Source organism: Lathamus discolor, chromosome 2 (assembly GCF_037157495.1).
Source record: "Lathamus discolor isolate bLatDis1 chromosome 2, bLatDis1.hap1, whole genome shotgun sequence".
NCBI lineage: Eukaryota > Metazoa > Chordata > Aves > Psittaciformes > Psittacidae > Lathamus > Lathamus discolor.
In genome coordinates this window covers 98,890,392-98,912,130 of record NC_088885.1, presented here as the reverse complement: position 1 = coordinate 98,912,130, position 21,739 = coordinate 98,890,392, and the positions used below count along the sequence as shown (strand labels likewise).

Genomic DNA, 21,739 nt, shown 5'->3' with positions numbered 1-21,739 from the left:
TATGTCAATCCATTTGCAGGGTCACAAGGAAATTCCCTTAATCACCTTCACTTTAAAAGAGAGGACAGTGCATCTGACAGGGGAGGTAGGCACCAGCCCAATGACCTGGGGCAAGGTACCGGATCCCAGCACATCCACATTATTCCTTCTGGCTGCTACACTTTTACCACAGCATGTGCACCTCAGGGGCTTGACAAATCATGGATCTCCTCACTGCCCTCCATGCCTGTGCCAACATATATATGTATGTCTCACAGCTATTCCCAGTCCAGAGAACAGAGTACAGCACACATGCCTAACACACGCATCCCTTCAACATATACCAAAAAGGAAACGTTGCCCTCCTATGAAATTAAGATTAATTTGGCTATTTTTATCTCAGTCATTTTATACACACCACCCCAACAAAAGAGGCTGATTTCCCCTCCACCCACACACACGCTGGAGGACTGCTTAGGTCTGCATGGCATACAAAACCTAGGACCAAGGACCAATTTCTCCTGCCCTCTAAAAAGGGTGATTTTTTTCCAGCACCTGTGTGCTCCAGGGACAAAGTAATTGGACATTGACACTGCGTAAATTCTCTAAGGGAAAAAAAAAAAAAAAAAAGGAAAAAAAAGCTGTAGAGAGAATGGCTAAGAACAGAAACACAACATAACCTCATTCTATAAATTGTAAAGATATGCAATAGACTCTTATGACCACCACTTTCCACTATCATTGCTTCTAAAGTACCGTATTTCCTTTAGCAGTACACCTCTGCAGCTGTGGACTTCATCTCTTGGCCTCAATGAGTCAACAACTAAAAGGTCTACACTTGTCCTGAATGCTAAAATATTTGTTAAAAGGATAAACCAGCATACAAGAATACATGAGTGCAGTATTAACCAATAAAATGAAAAAAAGAATTAAATCCAAATTCAAATCACAGAAAATTTCCGGACAAAGTAATAATCTCACCAGTCCCAGCAAGGAAAAAGCACAGCACAATCAAGACACTGTACAGACAAGTATCATTATTTGTTACTTGGAGATGTTCAGCTTTTGAGATTAAGGTACTCTGAAATCAGGCATGACCTAACACCTGTTTTCCCATTAAAATAAAAATATACCATGAGAACAAAAGCAACATATATTTAAAGACTCACGTTTTTTCCTGTTCTCAGCTTAGAAAAACAAGTTCTCTCCAAATAGTGAATGGTATGTTCCCCCTTTTAAAGTGAGGTAGGCCACCTAGGCTTCCCAGTGAACAGAGGCACTTTGATGATCACTGTTTCATTAACACACTGTAGAGACTGATGACAAAATGCACACCTGCAGTTCTAAAAGCATATGAATCAAAGGCACTGTGTGCTGGCTGTTATCTTCTCATATTCAACTGACTGACAGATGGGACAAGAAGATGACTCACCCTCTCCAGACACCGTTAACTTCACTGTGAGAAAACACTGAACCACTAAATCCTTCTCAATTAAATACCTCAAAGAAAATTAAAAAGTAAATAAATAAAAAGGAAAAAGCCTCTCTTTCTGCCCTTTCCCCCTCTCTGTTCTGACTTCACATATATTTTACCTATACGGTAAATGTATCAACGAAGAGATGGATTTCCTGTACATGCTCCTCTGTTACACTGAAATAAATATTGATATTACAAAAAAGATGCAACCTTCACTGTACTCCAAGTTGACGCCCTCCTGGCTCAAACTAGTATTGTGAAGTCATGTCCCTTCCCACAAATACACTGCCAAGGAAACACAAACCCCAATCATCCTTTTCTGACATGAAAAAGAAATGCACCCTTAACTATATACTTATATTTCTCACTTTTTGTGCATTATGTTTCTCTTTTTTTTTCTTCATTTTCTTTTATTATTTTGATTTCCTGAGGATTCATGCATGAGAATATGTTCTAAAAGCAATTTCCAAAGTAATTTGATGGAGACTTTGTTCTTGGTATTTTCATCTGTGGGTCTGCTTAAGACATATAACAAGGTTCAAGGTTCATGTGACAGCTTCCCAACAGGTTACTATTATCTGTAGCCCACTAGCACAAACAATACAGTTCTACGGCTTTAAATGGCTTCCTATGCAAGTTGCAAGTGATACCTCATCAAACTTTAGGATTTGTAAATTCCTCTGCTTCTAAATCAATAAATAAATTTAAGACCAAAGTGACTTATAAAGCAGTACAGAAGTATTTTTTCTGTGCTTGTGAATGCTTACATGGGAACACAGATATTATCACATCCGCTTGGGATTTTCTCTGGAAATGATACAATGGTTTGCTTTCCCTTCTGAACAGAGAATGCAAAATTACATTTTGCTAAGGATAATTGTGTGCCTGAGAAACAAATAGATAAATCTATCTCCTTTTCAAATTGAATTTTAATCCAGGCATTTTGGGCTTTAGTTGTTTATGTCAGAGGCTCAGCACGTTACAGTCACTAAGCTGTGAGTTGCTGCACTTGGAATTTTAAATAGTTAATGAGTAACAGCAGCAACTCTGGCACTGAAATCTGCATGAGAAATCACTTAAGTCTTTACATCATCCTGATATAATTATTGCACTTCTATGCTTCTTTAAATATGCTTTCAAGTACTCATGCCTCATACCTAGCATTGCCTTATTTTATCTAAATCTTAAATTTCATGTACTAATGTTGCTTTCCAACCCTTTAACCTGGCGACGTACAAAGATAGTACAGAAATAGTCACTACCAAGTTACTATTGAAGAGAAGAACGACAGATACAGGGCAAAATTTCTATTTGAACATGAGAATGCATCAAGTGTACACAATAATTCCCCCTTCTTCATTAAAAAGAAAACAGACTGCTTACTGCATGTTAAAAGGAAGACAAAAAGACCGTGACATGCCAAACACGTATTTCTTCAGCATAGTTTTCCAATACAGATCACTATTTACATCAAATTCAGCGCACAAAAAACAAAAAGGTAACAAAATCTGGCACCACATCAAAACAACGGCGTAAGAAAATGTGTATTAGTAAGGAAATTAGCAGTTGTGTTCACTTTCAAAGATGCTTACAAAAATATACCTCAAATCCACTGTATGATTCAAAGTTAAGAAGCTTATACCTAATATTCACAGCTCCCATTACAAGAATGTCTTGCTCTTGAACAAGCTGCACTTGTAAACTATTCTACTTTGTTAACTGAATGTTTTCAAAAGAAGAAAACATTTCAAATACCATTGTTAAATCTTGACAGGCTCCACAGCCTTCAAGCAAGGGAAGCAAGCGGGGGGGGGGGGGGGGGGGGTGTCTCATTCCAGACGGTATGCAAAGACAACAAAGAATTTACTTCCCTAAAGGTATTGCAACATATGTATACAAAACACATGAGTAGGAGGTAAACCTTTCTCCCATATTAGAGATATAGAACAAAGACAGAGATAAGTTAAGGGCATTGCATGAAAAACTACTTACAACCCACTTGAGCAGCTTAGGGAGACATTAGAAACTTAAATCCAGATCTGTAATTCCAAAACCTTATTCTCAGCGACTACATAATGCCGGGGGTTGTAATCACAACAGATACGTCCTTTCTTATTTTAAAAGTGCTTCATAGACTTCCAGTTCTGCAATCAGTCATAAGAAAACAACACTCCAGCCACGATGACACGACCAAGGAGTTTCACATGATTTTACACCAGAATCCCATCAATGTACAATGAGGTTATTTCTCTGCCATCCTAGGTCTTAATTCAGCAGACTTTGTCTCAGACCCTGAAAATGCTAACTGTCAGGCTCACGCTTATCATAAGACAGAGTGGAAACCACCATAATACCCTCCTCCCTGCCTTTTTTTCTTTACAACAGCTATAGCAGGAGGTCACGCACACCATTAGATAATAAGCTTGTGATTAACATACACAGGATGTGGGAAACCAGGGATCATTTTAGAAGATACTGAGGGGAAAGATCAGTGTGTCTGACTTGATCACAGGGTAACTGAATCACCAATGTGATCTGGCAGGGGAAAATTTAAAACACCAGACAGACAGACCTACCTTGTATCATGAGGGGATATTTCCAGTCAAGATAGGGAAGAAGTAATGTCATCATACAAGCCACTAGCATAACCTCAGCTGAATACAAGGTACAATTCTGGTCAGCCATATTTAACAACATGAATTTTTTACTAGAACAGATGTGAAGACTATGAAAGCAGTCAGAGCCTGTTACACAGGGAAAAGACTAAAAGCCTATGACATGTCAAGCCTAAGTAAAGAAAAGGTAAATGAGTGTTAGAAGAGGACAAAATACATGCTGCCCACATATAAATCTATAAGCTGAGAGTCAGGGTGTTTCTAAATATCAGAAGAGCAGGGCTCTGGAAGAATCAGGAGAGTAGAAAACCTAGCCATGTTCAAAACAGAAAGCAAGAGTCTGACCCCTGTATTTCAGAAACTGTGTGAACGGAGTGGTTCTAGCAGAACAGCCCAAAATGACAAAGTGACTCCTTTTGTATGAGGATATTCTAGTCCACAGTTCTAGACAGTGTACCTGGCGCATTGCACGGTAGAAGAAGGAGCAGAAAGGACTACCTTTTGCTGAACCTGTTCACATACAGACAACTGGGTTTTAAAAAAAGGTAAAATAATCTAAACTCCAGACAAAATAAAAATCACAAACCCAGCAGCATCCTGGGAAGGGAGAGCAAAATTGAAAAGTGCCATCTTTTAGCCAGCTGGGTTTCACTGGGGTATAGGACACTGGACAAATAGACTTTATCCCCCACTCTGAGTTTATTGATGAACTCCTGCTCATCCATTTTATCCTGTAAGTGATCAGTACAAATACAGGAAAACTGTAACTCTCTCTGCACAGACACACCTACTGAAGAAAGGGACCATCACTCCTGCTCTACAGCCTCTACCTCTTCCTTTGAAGCCTGCTCCTTAAAGTGGGAAACGCAGGTCTGAACCCCTTGGGGAAGAAACAGAGCTGATCTCCATGCCAAACACAGCATAGCAGTCTTGGCTAACCAGCTCTTCAGCAAGTCTGTGGGTATCTCCCCTCAGGAAAGGGTTGCAAGACACATACAATGCTTATCTCTGGCCCTCACAGCTCTGGGAACAGGATCAGATGCATAACATGCTTTGTTTGGACAGATACTGACTTTAAGGAGCCTTCCGCTTGGCTTGTTGGATATGTTGAATAATAATCTGAGACATTTAATTCTCAGCACGAAACAGACTGGGTGTTTTATACAAGGCTCTTCAAAACACTCTAACCCTCATTTCCCAAATCATTTACAAACTGACTAGTCTTTTCATTAACACTCCTCCAAGGTTAAACACTCTAACCCTCATTTCCCAAATCATTTACAAAATGACTAGTCTTTTCGTTAACACTCCTCCAAGATTATATTCCAAAATAGTCCCTAAAATCCCTTGCTCAAGCACAAACATTCCACCATGAGAAGTCAGTAACAAATAACATTTCTATGGTCAATGACTGAAACTTCGTATTGCATATATATATAACAAACTCTCAGCAACAGACATCTCAAACCTGTGTGTGTATCATCTCATTGATTCAATTGTTCAAGGTGCCTCTCACCCCAATCCTTAAAGGAGTTTAAAGCTTTGAGAAAATAAGATACTGTGCTGCTGGTTTAGCTGAATTCTTTACTTTCCCACTTCAAACAACCCCTCTACCCAACCGGTTTACTATCAACTCTTAATTCACCTTTAGCATTCTCAAGCAACAACAATTCACAGCAATAAAAATGCAGACATGAATACAGTTTACTTTCTGAAGTACAAATTACACCATAACTGAATAAAAAACCCCTGTCATTTAACACTTATATGAGTTATCTACAAGTGAAAACAACAGGTCTTTTATTTAATGTAGCATCTTGCTTAAACCAGCTTTTATTGAGATTATATGGGATCAATCAGTTTGCAAGCAACCAAGTTATACTGAGAGGTTTTAACCGTTCTGTAACTCCTTTTTTTTTTTTCTTTTAGTGGAAATCCAGCTGTTCTAAGTTAGTGGTTTGATCAGTTTGAGATACTGTAACTGGAGCCTTTCACTCCCAAATAAACTGACAATGACCCATTTAAAGCGCCAGGCCTTTATGCCAACATTGCCAAGCTGCAGTCCCTCAACTAATTAGTAAATCCATTTCCAGTTTGGTATTAATTAATTAATGTGAATGTACAAAACAAAAACAAAGCAATGCTATGGGGGGGGGGGGGGGACGACCATAAAATATTCCCTCATTTATTATCCTCAAGCACACAATACTCACTGAGAAAAAAAACCACCCTGATCAAAACCACAGCCACACCCCCAAACCACAGGCTTCATCGTACCTGGCAAGGATGGTTAAAAACATAAGATAAAAGCACTTTGTATGCACGTACTAAAAGCAGACTTCCCATGTTAAGTGAAGAGCAGTTACCAACAGAACAGTTTTTTTCTTTGTCTTGTTTGTGTTTTGGTTTTTGTTTTAACGTAACTATGTGTAATCATTTCACCAGTTTGGATATGTCAGAGTTGACTTGTATTGACTCTTAAATTCAATTAGTAATGCTCATAAATTTCCCTTATCGTGCCAGCTGTATCATATTCTCAAGGACTTAAAATTACACTATACATGGACTGCCTGCTAAAATGGAGATTTGCAAGTGATACCACAAATGCTCCTTCAAAGGCCACATGTGGAAAAGGTATAAGCAGAGAATAACAGAATCAGATGCAAAGTGATGTACAGGTTGGTAAAAGAATTGTATCACAACATAGCAGAAACAAGGGTGCCTAATGATTTTGGCACCAATTACTATTTTTCTCATTTTCCATCATAACGCTCCTGAAACACCAGTTTCTTGCTCATCACTTGTTTACCCCTTTGCACACTGCAGCCTGCCCTTACCCAAACACAATCCTGAATATATAATTTTTCACAAAGGAGACAGTTTTTTCATACCTTATATTATAAATAAGGTATTGCAAGAAGAAGGAAATCTCTCTTCATCAGAAACATGCTATGGATGTCCCACAGCAATGCTGCTCAGCATTCTGTTCGTCTGAACTCTAATTTCCTGCCTCCGTATACCCTGAACATTTTTATTTTCCCTTTCATGTGAACTGGTACCACTTTCGCCACTTGCCTATTTCAGTTCCTTCGTTATGAGTTTCTGCTAAGACAGCAATCACGAGAAACTCTTTGATGAGGAGCTGGACTTGTTCTTTCTGACAGGGGTTGAAGTGAAATAATTTAAGTGTATCTTTTAGTTTCATCTAATAATAGCTTAATTTTCAGGAACTTTAGTGATACCAGACCTCAAAAATTGGTATTCTATGTAAAGCTGGAGCATTAAATCGTAAACCAATATTACAAAAAAACGGTCTCATAAGACTGGCAAATTTTAGTTACAACAAAGATGAAAATCTGTTCAGTAATTTCAAAGTTCTTGACCAAATACAAGAAAGAACCACTTCAAACATTTCTGAATTGCAGCAACCTTTAAATAGAGAATACTCAAAATGCTTAAAACAGTAAACGACAGGCAACTTATTCAACTGACACTACACGAGGAATTTTTATACAAACAGAATGTAATTACAAGCTGGAATTGAATCAACTAAATCACTGCCTCCCTCAAAAAGAAAATCATCACACGATGATTCAATCCCATAAAAAGATATATTCAGAATAACCATTTTATCTATTTATTATCTATTTAAAATACGTGTGACAACAAACACTAAAGTCTTAAAATCATCTTGCATTCATTTGGTCTTACTTACTTGGGTGGCCTTTTCTTACACAATCAAGCCCACTGAAGACAATCACATTGTTTTCCATCAGGAAGACACTGCAAAAGCAGCTTTCATGCTTGCGTGTGCCATTATCATTGCTGTAATGCAAACCTCATTATGAAATTATTTAATTACTCTCTTTCCAAAGCTGTGGATTTTTCTCCCAGGTTAAAGTACAGAGCTGGCTGATTGTGAAATACATTGGTCATCTTCAAATGTAATATTCTACCAGTGTTGTATCTGCATGTTACTCGTTTATTTGCAGGCATCAATTTACTGAACTGGACAGAAGGAAAATGTGATTTTACATTTCACAAATAATTAAAGCATAAAAAAAGATTCCCAAAATGTAAGACATTGACATTAAATATAAAAGTAAGAACTTATGCATCTGAAACTTGCTATGCAGGTACTATTTACTATTTACCTTTTAGCATCTGACTTTTTCCCTGAATGCATTTTTCAGTCTCAAATAAAAAAATATCGTCAATATCATTTTGGGGTAGACGTAAGATTGAGTTAAAATACTAAGAATGATTTGCAATCTACTGTATTAAAGTCTTACTGCAATTAAACACTATTGGAAGCATTAAAATCATGAGTTAATTACACATGCCATTCAAAACATTATGAAAGCTGTATTTCTGATTCATTCACTGCAGAGAGGATTGTTACTAGAACATTTCTAAACTGGAAAATGTAACTCTTAAAATTAGTTCTGCTACTGATCCTGGATAAATGTTTCACTAAACATATTTACAACCTTACTCCCAAGAGGTTTTTCAGATCCTAAATAATTATGCAATGAATAAAAATTAATACCTAAACCATAATGTATTAGTTCTGTACAGGAAACTAAGGACAAATATCATCACATGACAAAATTATTTTGATACATGATGGACTACACAGAGTACTCATTGTTCATCAGTAACAGAAAAAGTCGGAAACTTAAGCATCTGAACCAGTAAGACATATAGCGCAAATTACAAGACCCAAGAAACACTAAATTCTCCACTAACTCATTGTGAACTTGGTGCTCAGCACCATATAATCAGGTTAAATTTATCTGCTTCTTATCACATGCAAATCAAGCAAGTCTCAGTTTTACTGTGGGTCTCACTGCATTTGAGGGTTGCTGATGTCTTCCAAAAATTATGAGTAATAAGGGAATATCAGTGGTGGTTAGAAGAAAAAAAGACACCACATGACTGGAAAAGTTTTAGCAACAACAAACCCCCTTCTCTCCCCAGACACACAAGAAACCCCACCCACATCACGACCAACCACCAAAATAAACAAGCTTTAAATGCATATAAGGATGCAAGTAAAGTTTTTTGACATGCCCTCTCACTGGTGCCTGCAGATACATTTCTTATTATCAAGCTAATATCAAAATTATGGACCGAAATCAATACAAAAGAGAAACAAAGCCCAATGGCTACAAGCAGATCACCAATACAATTATCAAACCAATATAATTATTAAAGATACTGTCACTTTTGCTGTTACCTTCCTTTGTTGCAAACTGCTCAGGAAGCCAGAATCACTCTAGGAGCAGCATCATGCTCTTAAGAAGCCTGTTACTCAAGGTCACATGAAGTCCCAACTCATTCATCACCACATTCCCAAGATGCAGGTGCTCCATTCTGTGACCAGCATGTACTTAATGACCTACAGATGGACAACTGGGCATCTAGAGAAGAGCAGGAAAGAGATTATGCGCAGGTTGCCACATCTGACGGATCACTGGAGAAGAAAGCCTCAGTCTTACCTACTTTCATTGTTTGTTAATCTATCTATCTACTCCCACAGTATGTTCAGCCATATGCCCACCTGAATGTCATTTCTGGGCACATGAAGGAGAAGCTGGTGATTTGGAATCCCCAGCATGGATTTATTAAGGTTAAATCATGCATGAGCAATGTGATTGTTCCCTGTCATAAAATGATGGAATTTGTGGATGAAAGGAGATCAGTAGTATCACCTACCTGAATTTTAGCAAGTCTCAACAATGTCTCCCACAGATCTTTGCACCTAACGTAAGTTACAATCTAGATAACAAAAACCTTGTCTCTATCTAGGCTTGAACAGTAGCTGTTAATGGTTCATAATCTGCCCATAACCTGGTTACAAGTGGATAGGTTAGGGACCGCATCCCATTTAATATCTTTAACAGCAACCTGGCAGAGTGCACAGTACATTCAGTAAGCTGCAAACACCACCAGGCTTCAGGGTGCAGCTGACAGACTGGAAGGTAAGGTTGCCATTCAGAATGATTTAAATACGGCTGACAGAAACATCATGAGAGTACAGCCTGAACACCAACTGGTGAATAGCTTTGCTGAAAACAACCTGGGAGCCCTGAAAGATGGTAGGCAAGACATTAATCAGCAGCCCACCCAGCAGCAATGAGAGCTAGCAGCATCCTGGGCAACAGAAGCACAGCCAGTGGACTGAGGGAAGCAACTGTTCTGCTTCATGTATGATCTACTGGTGTGGTATCTGGGCTACTGAATCTAGTTTTGGATTGCCACTATGAAGCACCAGCCACCTGGAGCAAGTTCAGTGAAAAGCCACAGAGACATCTGATGGCTGGAGCACCTGCCCTGCAAGGAGAGGCTGAAGACACCGAGGTTGTTCAGCCTGGAAAAAGGTTTGAAGCACCCAACAGCAAATTTCCAATATTAGTAAATTACTAAAAAAGTGCAGCCAGGCTTTTTACCGAAGTGCATGGGGGCAGAACAAGTCAACAGAAACCAGGGAAGCTACAAATTTTTATTAGATATGGGGAAAAAAAATCATTATGAGGGTAGTCAAGCATCGGAACAGGCGCCCTGAAACATAGTGCAATCTCTGTCCTTGGAGCTTTTAAAGACACAGCAAAACAAAGCCCTATGTTGCTTGGTCTGATCTAATGAGTCATGACGCTGCTTTGGGCAGAAGGATGGACTGGAGACCTCAAAGTCTCTTCCAACATTAATGAGTCTACAAATGCATATTCGAATTGTGTACATATGCACATTTAGGTTCAATGTCCAGGAAGACAAACTTCACGCATACTCAAAAAACACTGTAAAAATTACCTATGTACATGCAGTACACTAACTTCCTAAACAATTCTCTGAATTGTATGCACTTATGAAGATCAAAAGAACTGCATATGCATGTATTTATTTCATCGTGTGACTGAGAAGGGCCCAACAGAACATGTCCTTCAAAAGCCTCTACAAAGTTACTTGACTTACTGAGCCAGGAAAACTGAACAACCTTAACCACAATTAATCCTAATTCACTTCTTAGCACTGCAGCTGTGAGGGTGGAAGCCACCAAAACCAAAAGCTAATTATAATTAGGAAGAGACTACAGGTACAGCATACACTTCACAGCTAATGCAGCAGTCCCTAATGCAGTTAAAGAATTCTGAATACAGTGCTACTCAATGCTGTACCAGATAATTCCATTAAGTCAAGGAGCATACTTCTGTTGTTGCTATATGCTGTTTGCGGCTTCACTAAGGCCTAATAGTCAGACAAAATATTACCCAGAAATAAAACCTGTAAACCATTTACAATAAAAGGACCATCAGGTTGCGAAACAGTTTTCATTACTTCTTTCTCCTGTTTTCCAGGGGCACAAAGAATTATCACTTGTGGCTACAATTCCAGCCTTTAGTTGGAACCAAATTTCTTCCTACAGGGCTTTCATTAATAAAAAAAGCTGTAGCATTCAGGAGTTGGAATTAAGGGTGAAAAAAAAAAAAACCAACCAACAACCCAAAACAAAAATCCAGGCCAAATAACCACATACAAACACCACACACAAACCTTTTTACCACAGGAGGAGGAGAAGAATAGAGTCAATAATAGAGTCAGCTCTACAAGTCAGCCAAAATTTAAGATGAACTTTTCAATTCCAACAGTCCTGCTTTCAGTTGAAGAACAGCTACCAAAATTCAACACTTTTTCCCTGTGAGGCTATTATGGGTTCTTTCCCACTTGACAAGAGTATCTTTCTGAAAAACAACAACAAAAAAGCCAAACTACTGCCTACCTTCCAGGTGAACAGTGCTGAGTCAGACGACGCTGATGAAAGCTGTGCAGAAGTCTATACTTATCTCTTTTTCACAAACAAGTCAGGGCAAAGTTATAGTACAGACAAAAGATCACGAAAAAACAAGCTAGGGAGTTTCTATTTGTAGAAGCCACACACTTTTTCTAGTAAGACGTCCCTCAATACAGTAATTCCACCATTTGCGGAAAGAGTCTAAGAGTAAAAGGCCCAACAAGAGCCAAAGTAAAAAATAACAGGAATTATTTTCAAGTCAGTCCCAATTATTTAAGCACATATATTAAGTTAAAAAACAACTATGAATGAAACATCACTGTTTTGTTTTCTTTGCACTCTCACAAGAGGAGAGTTAACACCAAGGCTGACCTAAGAAATGTGAAAAGGTTCTGCTTACCTTTGCTACCACTAATTTTGCTAATACATGAAGCACACCAGCCAACCATTTCCACAAGAGTTCACCACTGTCTTTTGGTTAGCCTTTCAGGCATTGTGTTTTCTTCCTTTGAACTTAAGCAATGTAGAGATGAAAATGTCTGGAATCAAATTGCTGACCATTTCACTAAAGAGCCAAACTAAGATGGAATCACTGACCACCACCCTAAGATGGGTAACCTGACAGTGAATCTTAGTACTTTAGGGGATTATGGGTTTTGCTCCTATTTTAGCTCTCTAGAATGGTGTGAACTGTCAAAACACTACAAATGCAACACAACGGTCAGAAAGCTTCCTATTATGATTCTTTATGGAGAAAGCTTCGAGAGATGTCAATCTCCATAATTACTGCTTTGCTTTGTTTTACCAGTTTATTACATACAGCGTATCTACTGAAAACATCAGTCAGTTATTTCCTTTGGTTTGGCTTCAGCTTTGCTGCCATTGTTTTCACTGTAACAGGCTGTTTCTGGACACAAAGCTGTACAGCTGTCCTTCACACAGAAAAACCACTGATGCACAAATGCATCCTAATTCCTTCTGTACCTTTTTAACACTCAAAGGGACACGTGTATGATTTTACTGTAATCGCTGCAAGCTCTGCCTATGTTAGCTTTTCATATTATATTCCACACTACTTTTCATCCAGATAATTAACAAGGTTTGACAAGAGAGTTTAACTGAAGGACTGATTTTGGTTTAGAATCAGAAGAGGGATGCTGATAACTGGGAAATAACGACAGAGAAAGGTAAATGAAAAGCATTACAACACATTACACAACATCATAAAGCAATGTTTTGATATTAACCATGAGATGCTGTGGATTTAACTGCAAACCCAGAAGCTGACGAATCTCTTCCGAGATGAGCTGAGAGTCTAGGTTACTCAAGGAATTTGTCATGAAATCTAGGAACTCTTCCTGGGAGTGGGTACTCTGGAAAGCCAACAGAAGTTCTAAATGTATCTATTATTAAATATATTAGTCAGAAGAAAATAGCTGTGAGCTAACACTCAGGTTTAAGATTTTAAGGCACGGAGGACAACAGCAGCTGTCACTGGGATCTGCAGAATTGCTGCATTAAAAAAGAAAACAAAAATAAAAAAACCCAAACAAAACCAAAACCACAAAACAAAAGTCTAGGCTGTATCTTCACCAAGACTAACCCAGCCTATACAAAGCCTGAGGAATGAGCAAGATTTGATCAGTTGTAGTGGATAAGGTGAAAAAGATACTGTTAGGTTGGTGAAAGAAGATTTGAGGAGGCAGCAAAAGACTATCTCTACCACTTAATGCACCCAACCAGTATCACCAACCTGAAGCCACTCTACCTTACTTCAGTTCGTCTATCTGAAATCCATCAAGGAAAACTAGGAATGTGAATACATGGAAAATACAATCTTACTGTGACAGTTTTATTAGTGAAATACCTTACGTCCAAAGATAAACCTACCTCATGGTTGGCTTCTTACCACCATACCACACTTTGGTAATACCATGCCACACATGGTCCCTAGACACAACAGAAGAAACAGCTTCTACACTGCAGATACATATAACTATACTGCTTACACACTATGCTCTGAAACACCTTTGGATACCCAGAATATGCTGTTGCCTTCTAAACTGGAAAATATCACGGCCTAATTTACAACAAAAAACTTTCCCAAAAAAACTGGAAGGGCACTGACAACTACAGAACAACCATCTTTCAGGGTTTTTTGAATCTCTGGAGGACAAATATATTCCCCTTGAGATGACACAGTGATGTTGCACTACACAAGCCCTCGATCAAACCTAATCCATTGCACACAACCATTATTTTTCATGGGCTTGCAACGCATTCACAAGACCACAATCAAGAAAACACTCAAAAATGCAGCCAGGTGCGATGAACCAATATCTTTAATAACAATATTCCCTGTCCTGTATTCTTGAAAAAACTCTTTCAGAAAGTCAAGGATTAAAAGCAAACATTAAGACCAGATACAAAGGCTGTAAAAGATACATTTTCCTCCAGAACAGCTTTATTTGTGTCTATCACTACACACTGCTAAGCTTCTTTTTTCAAGTGTCTGAATTCCAAAGATAGCTATAACCTGTCCAACTGCATTGTTTTACCTGAATTTTGTGACTCATAAGTAAGAAGTAGGGTAAGAACCAACATATTTTCATTTGCAATCCAGAGATTTCGACTCTTTCACAAAAGCCAAAGATAATGCACCAGGTAAACACATAAAAATGCATTACACGCCTGAATTAATTTCAGGAATATATTTTGGTATGTATTTGCTCTGATTTTCCTTTCCCTCTCACTTCCAAACCATAATATATACTAGATACACTCAGTTCTTAACTTCATTAATCTTGAAAGGCTTGAATTTAAATATTCCCAAATGTTCAGGCTTTCCCAAAAGCTTAAGAAACTAAGTATGAAGAATTGGAATTACACACTAAGAAACTTTCCAAGCGCTGGGACAAAAAAAAAGCAAAAAAAAAAGTAAGATTTAAAAACCATCTTCCTTTCCAATGTGCAAAACCAATCTTAGCACAGCTGATACATTGAGCAAAAACTGTTGAAATTTATAAATTATTAATGTAAAAATCATTATTGTACCTTCAGTCACAGTCTACTAAAAAAGATAAAGTCTGATTTAATCAATCTTTTCAGATCTATTACTTTGCTTGTTTCTCCCCTTTGAAAGGCCTTACAAAAGCCTGGGGAGAAAAAAAAAAACAAAACCAATAGTGAAGTAAAGATTTAGAAAACTAACTTCCCTAATGAATTATTTCAAAATCACTTCAGGACAGAAGAAAAAAGAACATGGCTGGAAATTTCCATGTTATTTCTTGGTTTTCTCTCACGTGCCCTTTGCGTGGGCTTTCCTGGGACATGTCCAACATTTACAGCTATTCCAAGCAACAGAGCTGGGATTTCACAGTTACTGCAACTGATGCAAGAAGCCTCGTAGGAATTATCTCACTTTATATTAACCAATTATTTTTAACTGAGCGTTTTAAGACGCATAAAGCTTTTTTTCCAAAATATGAGAAACCCAGAATGTTAAAATCTAAACAATGTTGTCAGGAACTGTTTAAGTATCTACTACTTAGAAATTCTTTAGTCATAAGAAATTATTCCTAATTGTTTCTGAATCCTTTAAAGGAAATATCAGGAAGTTGTATGCCAGCACTACAGAAAAGTTAACCTGGGATGACCAAGCTTTTACAGAAGGGTCAGTCTATGCAAACCTCTCAACTGAGGAGATGAGGTGTAGAAAACTGAGATGACAATGAGTGGTATCTCCTGAACATCAAGAAAACTTCTTCAAAAAAAAGGCAACCCCTCCACCCTCCCCAGAAAAAAAAAAAAAAACCACAAAAAAATCCACAAAAAAAAAAACAAACAAGCAAAATGAAACCACACAACAAAAAACAACCCAAAGCCAAATGCTGAAAACAGCTGGCAAAAACATGAGTACAATCTGTACTTCAGAAAAGTCAATAAAATCGTTAATCATCTATATGACTTAACATCAAAGTTATTACTGCTATACCTAAAAGCCTATGTGACAAAAGGATTAAACCAGGATTACATTTGATATTTGTACGGTGATTAGATGGTAAGATAGAGTAATTTCTTCAAGTGCTACCAATACATGAAAATAACCAGAGAAACAAATACAGAAAATCCACAGTGATTTGAACAAAATTATTAAGAAAATCTAAACCTGATTGTGACATAGACTTTATTTAACATCACTGAATACGTAAGATTAGACGCTATAATTGTCTTGCTAGGGGAGAGCCACCAATGAAGTTTCGTCAAACTCTTTCCAACCACAGCTAATTTGATGGTGCTTAACATAACTAAGAACATTTATGAAACCCCTAGAGAACCAGATTTCAACTGAGTCATTTTAACTAATGACCTACTAGACACAGAATCATAGAATAGTTAGGGTTGGAAAGGACCTCAAGATCATCTACTTCCAACCCCCCTGCCATGGGCAGGGACACCTCACACTAAACCATGTCACCCAAGGCTCTGTCCAACCTGGCCTTGAACACTGCCAAGGATAGAGCATTCACAGCTTCCCTGGGCAACTCATTCCAGTGCCTCACCACCCCTACAGTAAAGAACTTCCTCCTTATATCCAATCTAAACTTCCCCTGGTTAAGTTTGAACCCATTACCCCTTGTCCTGTCACTACAGTCCCTGACAAAGAGTCCCTCCCCAGCACCCCTATAGGCCCCCTTCAGATACTGGAAGGCTGCTATGAGGTCTCCATGCAGCCTTCTCTTCTGCAGGCTGAACAGCCCCAACTTTCTCAGCCTATCTTCATATGGGAGGTGTAAGACCATGCCATAGTCCTTCAGCTCAAACACGGCACTCGCAAGTTTCCTCATCAGGGTGAGAACAACCTGCCTGCAGAATGATTAGCACAGCAAGACTCAGGACTACAACTGAAGGCTACAGTAATACAGCTCTAATCTCCACAGAAGTCAGACACTGCCGTTGGCAACTGGATCGGTCTCTTGGCGATCAACTTGTTTATTTTATATTGATTATCTAATTAAGTCCAAATTAAGCAGTTTGTGCTTAATTTCTGCAAGCCCCAGAAAACAGGTGTTAACACAAACAATATGCAAATAAAGTACTGGAGCCTAGTCTTACCTCTCTGAAACTCCAGTTGTACAACTTACTTGAGCATCCAAGCTCTAAAGCATGTATCCTTTTTCTTATTCTTCCTCCACTGGTTGCTAATTTATTTTTATATATATATATATATATATATATATATATAAAGGCTTCTTCAGAAATTACAGCATCCTGCTGATTTTTTCTTGAAAGCACCTAACAATTCTGGACAACTGTAATGGCTTTTCCCTTTCCATCTTCAACACAGTGTTTAAAAGAAACCCACAACAAATGAACAAAAAAGAGAAGACCTGTTTTATAAAAGACTATGAGCCAGCTCTGTTCAAAACTGCAGCTAAAAGTTCCTGACCTACTGCCGTTCATCACTGGTACCCTTCGTTTAAATAAGAGCCTCGCCACAGAAAACACAGCCTACAGCTTCAATGTGAAATCTTGCCTGAGAAGAAAAATTATTCAGGTAATTAAACACCACAGGACTGGGCACTTCACCAATGACACAGAAGACTGTGCTATCCTTTAATCCATGACAGAGCTTACACTTTAAACCTGTATGCAGGACCAGAGACTTAGACTGCAAACTTTCCAGCCTTCTCCCGTATTCAATACTGGTTATGCTCTCCGTACTTTAGCCAAAGAATGCTAGATTTCATTCACATTAGCCAGTATACTGTGTGAACTATCAAAAATTGTTATATTCTCCTGTAAATTAAAACAATTTAGCTCTGGTAAGTAAAACATTGAACAGAACTGACCAGGTTCTAATATATGAGCACTCATCTATTTCCACAGCACTTCCTTTTGGCAGGTAAAAGGTTAACATAAAACGGACAGCATAGATCATTTTGAACACTTAACTTCTGCTACTTACATGACAAGTTAATATGAGATGTAGATTTCAGTTTAATCTGCCTTCCCCAACAGTTTATAATCCAAGTGTTTCTTTAGTCATAACAATCCTGTAGCAAAGTAATTAGAGCCTAAACTATAATGATGTGCTCTATTTGATGGAGTAAATGGCTGAAGTGGCTATTTAAACCGTATGGGTAATTTACATCAAGTACTGAGTAAAAACATCACAAAAAAAATAAACAGGAAGTTTGTGCATAAGCGGCAGTACTAAGACTTAAGCATCAACTTTCAAAATTCTGTGTTTCTCCAGCCAACACCAAAAGAACACCAGCACTCCCCTAGGATGGGGTGCTCTCTTGCCCTATCCTGCCACTACCATTCCACGCACCTTTATTTGTAATCTATCACACTCATCTCCAACTCTTAGAACTGGAAAGAACTGGAAGCATGCCCCAGTTATGCTATGGATTCATAGGGTGACCAATGTCAAGTCTTGGCTGTTGCCGTGCCTTGAAAACAGCTATAATCCTTCTCTGTGTGTGCAGGACCTTTTCAGCCCATGATTTTCAGAATTCTGATAAGCTTGCCTTTAAAAAGAATTTAAGGCCTTAGCTGACTGGTATCATATGGGAGCTGACTATAAGGAATAAAAGCCAACATAAAAAAGATTTTATTGTGAAAATGTCCATGAACGCACAAAGTTAAGCAAACAAAAACATGAAACTATTTTTAGAGTGACATGCTGCAATTTCTATCATAGAATAAAGGGTCTGTGGTGGGCCAAAATTTATCACCACAATAATGGCTAAGTGACTATCTTTATTTTAGATGGATTATCTCAGAACCTAATGCATGAACATGGCTTGGAAAATTAATATCCATTAACGCAACTTCTAGGCAGAGGCCTTTGCAAACATAGAAATTGCCTTTTAACCATGTTATTAGTGATTGATAATGTCTGTAAAATGCTCCATCAGTTTACCTGTTTGCTCAGAGGCCTGTTATCTTACTAGAAGTCTACATGGCTTCAAAAACTACTGTATAGGATCAAGCAAATAAAAAAATAAACCCCAAACTTGGTATCCGTCAAGCACAAAGGCAACACTTCTATCCAAGGGAATCCCTGAGCCTCAGCTGCCTGGAGAGAGTGTTCTGGAGAAGCACCACTGCAAGCTTTTCCTGTCATGGTCATTTCCTGGCACCTCCTCCTGGCTGTTGTCAGTAGAAGCTTTGGTGTATCATGGTACAGCACTTTCAGTGCTCTCATAGGTGCTCTTCACAGTAATTCAGAATGCATACAGGCAGAGACTATGTAAAAAACTAAAGTATATAATCCGAGATGGTTGAGCATTTTGACAGACTCATACCACTTACCACTAACTGCTCTAAGACCATTTAAAGACCTTAGAGAACTGTTTCCTACTCCACCACCAACACTAACTAAATCATTAACACAAAACAGGACTGTTCTCCTACTCTGTTATTATTTACCTTGACTGACAGGGAGCAAGTACTTCATCATCCTTCCAGCCAGGTTATTTCAAGCCTTTATAAGCAATCATCCCACAATCTGCATCTTAACTTGTCTGGATCTGTGAACTAGCAGTACTCCACAGACACAAAATTATGCTTATTATTTATCTCAGCATGTTAACCAGTAGGTATTATAGAAATAAAACAGTACAATACACATGCTGTCACTCCTGACCACCTTAGACTCGATTCTGGTCCCTCTGAAAAGAGGGATAAGTTCAGTTTCTCTACAAGAAAGCCTTTATTTTCACAGTTTCTTCATATTTATTTTAAATCAACATCAGTCCAAATGTAGCATCTGATGCACTGAAGGACAAATGTGATGCCCACAGGAAACCCCACCGTGACTGACCTACTTAAAACTACGAAAATACGTGTTTACTTTCTTCCCAAGACAAATTGCGCAGTGATTCTCAGAAAGTCCCCAGAAGCACAGGAAGAAACTGGACCCGCAGCCATCCCCTTCACTGCAGCCCACCGCACGCCGAGTTATTTTGAACACTGCCAAACCCTCCACGGGAACCGCACAGCCGGTGGGTGACAAGCACCAAAGGTAGGGCAGCTTCAAACCAAACCAAGCCAAGCCAGTGACAGAGGAAAGTGGTGGTGGCAGCCGGGGATCCGGGGCTGCTGACAGGAGCCGGGGGCCCTCAGCCAGCTCCCGCCGCACCTCACACTTCCCTTGCAGGAACTTCAAGGAAAACCCCTGGTAAAAGAAAGCGAGTGCCCGGGCAACGGAAGGGCGACCAGCCGGTGGGGCAGCGGCCGGAGCAGCACCTGTCCCGCTCCCCCAGCTGCCCGCCAGCGCAGTAAGGTTAAAACGGAAGAACAAAACGATACAAAAGGAGAAGTCGGCCGTTTCTGCTTGAAGCCCCAGGCACGGCCATGTGAAACCGGAAGCCCACGGTACCGGCTCCGGGCCTCCCGCTGCCAGCCGGGGCGCGGCGAGCTGTGCCACACGCGCACCACCCCCCCCCCCCCCCCGCCCGCCCAGTTATGTAACGAGCGGCGCTGGCCCCCTCAGCCCCCCGCGGCGGCGGCGGGGACACCCGTGCCTGCCTCCCCGGGCGCTCCTCGCCGTCCCGCCGATGGCCTGCCCGCGGGTACCTGTCCCGCCGGCGGAACAGCAAGGAAGAGGGAGCCCAAGGGCTACCTCCCGCCCGTGCCACCTGCTCCAGGTGTCATGCAGCACCGCCCGCCCTCCGCCGAGCCCCCCGCAGCTGCCCCGCCAAGGAGGGGAGACACGGGGCACCCACAGCCAAGAGGAGGAAGAGAAGTCGAAGCTCTTCCCCCCGCCGCCCCGGGTGAACCCTCGCTCTACCGCCTCCTTCCCCGGAGCACAACAACAAACGCGGCGGAGCCCAGCGTACGGAGCGGGAGCGTCCCCGCAGGCGGCGGGGGCACCCCGCCAGCCCCCCAGCCGAGCCCTCTCCGCTCCCCGCCCCGAAACCGCATGTAACGAAAATAATAAATAAACAAGTAAATCACAACGCACCCGTCGTGTGCTCCGGGGGCCGCATGCAGCGGGGACAACCGAGGTGCGGGAGGGCAGCACCCCCCCCGTCCCGGCCGCCCGCCGGGAGGGGCAGGGATGGAGCCGGGAGGGCGGGAGAAACCACAGCGCGCTCAGGAGCCACACAACCGAGTTTCCTCCGCCCGCCGGCGAGCGAGGCGCTTCCCCCGCTCGGTGCCGGCGCTCTGCGGTTTATTCCCTTCCCTCTGCCTGCCCCCGACCCTCCCCTTCAGAGTACGGTGGCTACCGTCGCGGCGCTGGCCCCCGGTACCTGTGCGGGAGGTGCTCCCCGGCGGCCCCGGCCCCGCCCGCCCGCCCGCCCGCAACCAGGAAGAAGCGGCGAGCAGGACGGGACCCCCCCGGGGCGAGGGGGGAACGGGAGTCCATTATCGTACGCGGGGCGGGCACCGCTGTCCCGCCAGGTGAAGAGGCTGGGGGTATTGCCCCACTAGGAACTGAGTTCGCTGCAGCGAGGCGAGTGCTGACAACGTGCCTGCCGTGCCCGCCGAGCTGCTCGTCGCCCTCCCGGGCCTGCCCGCTGCGGGCCGGTAACTTGTCCCCATGGTTCGGCCTAGTGGAGTTTTAATAAACCTGACTCCGGGAGGGGAGGGGAGGGGAGAAACCAAAGCTACCTGCAAGTTTAGGTTCAAAGTCATGCGCCCGCAACAGAGAGCGGGGAACTTTGCGCTCTGCCCGCTCCGAGTCACCGGGAACAACTCATCGGTTCAACGGGAATGGCACCCCAATTAGATGGGGCTTCCTGCAGCTACGTGACTCGATGAGGCTGGAGCGTGAGGGGCAGGGAAGCTTGGGCCACCTCTGTGGGATGAAGCTTCACAGCATGAGCCCTGAGGGTGGGCTGTTTGGGGTTCAGAGGGAAG

At 41.0% G+C, this 21,739-nt stretch overlaps 2 protein-coding genes across 7 annotated transcripts in view; one reads left to right on the top strand and one right to left on the bottom strand.

The window, feature by feature from the left end:
* The window catches only part of MBP (myelin basic protein), a 112,403-nt gene extending 91,231 nt beyond the window's left edge, over positions 1-21,172 (bottom strand). For 2 of the 6 annotated variants that reach the window (XM_065667860.1, XM_065667865.1), the window contains exon 1: positions 20,841-21,094. The gene's annotated coding sequence lies outside the window, so the exon portion shown is untranslated. Of the gene's footprint in view, positions 1-1,148; positions 1,314-9,310; positions 9,495-20,452; positions 20,808-20,840; positions 21,095-21,129 lie in introns of those variants that run through there. The other 4 variants (XM_065667862.1, XM_065667861.1, XM_065667863.1 and 1 more) reach the window with 4 other exon arrangements.
* Positions 17,271-20,835, top strand: LOC136009047 (uncharacterized). Its single transcript, XM_065669133.1, has 3 exons — positions 17,271-17,420; positions 19,777-19,878; positions 20,034-20,835. Exons 1-3 carry the CDS (start codon positions 17,271-17,273, stop codon positions 20,802-20,804), a joined length of 1,023 nt encoding a protein of 340 aa, XP_065525205.1. The 3' UTR covers positions 20,805-20,835.
* Positions 21,173-21,739: the final 567 nt, after the last annotated feature.

What these genes read in the sequence shown, in the direction of transcription:
- LOC136009047 (XM_065669133.1), top strand. Translation starts at nt 17,271, where the DNA reads ATGAGCCAGCTCTGTTCAAAACTGCAGCTAAAAGTTCCTGACCTACTG. An exon ending in TGAGAAGAAAAATTATTCAG is followed by an intron (nt 17,421 to 19,776) that starts GTAATTAAACAC and finishes AGTCCCCAGAAG; the next exon opens with CACAGGAAGAAACTGGACCC. An exon ending in CCACGGGAACCGCACAGCCG is followed by an intron (nt 19,879 to 20,033) that starts GTGGGTGACAAG and finishes CTTCCCTTGCAG; the next exon opens with GAACTTCAAGGAAAACCCCT.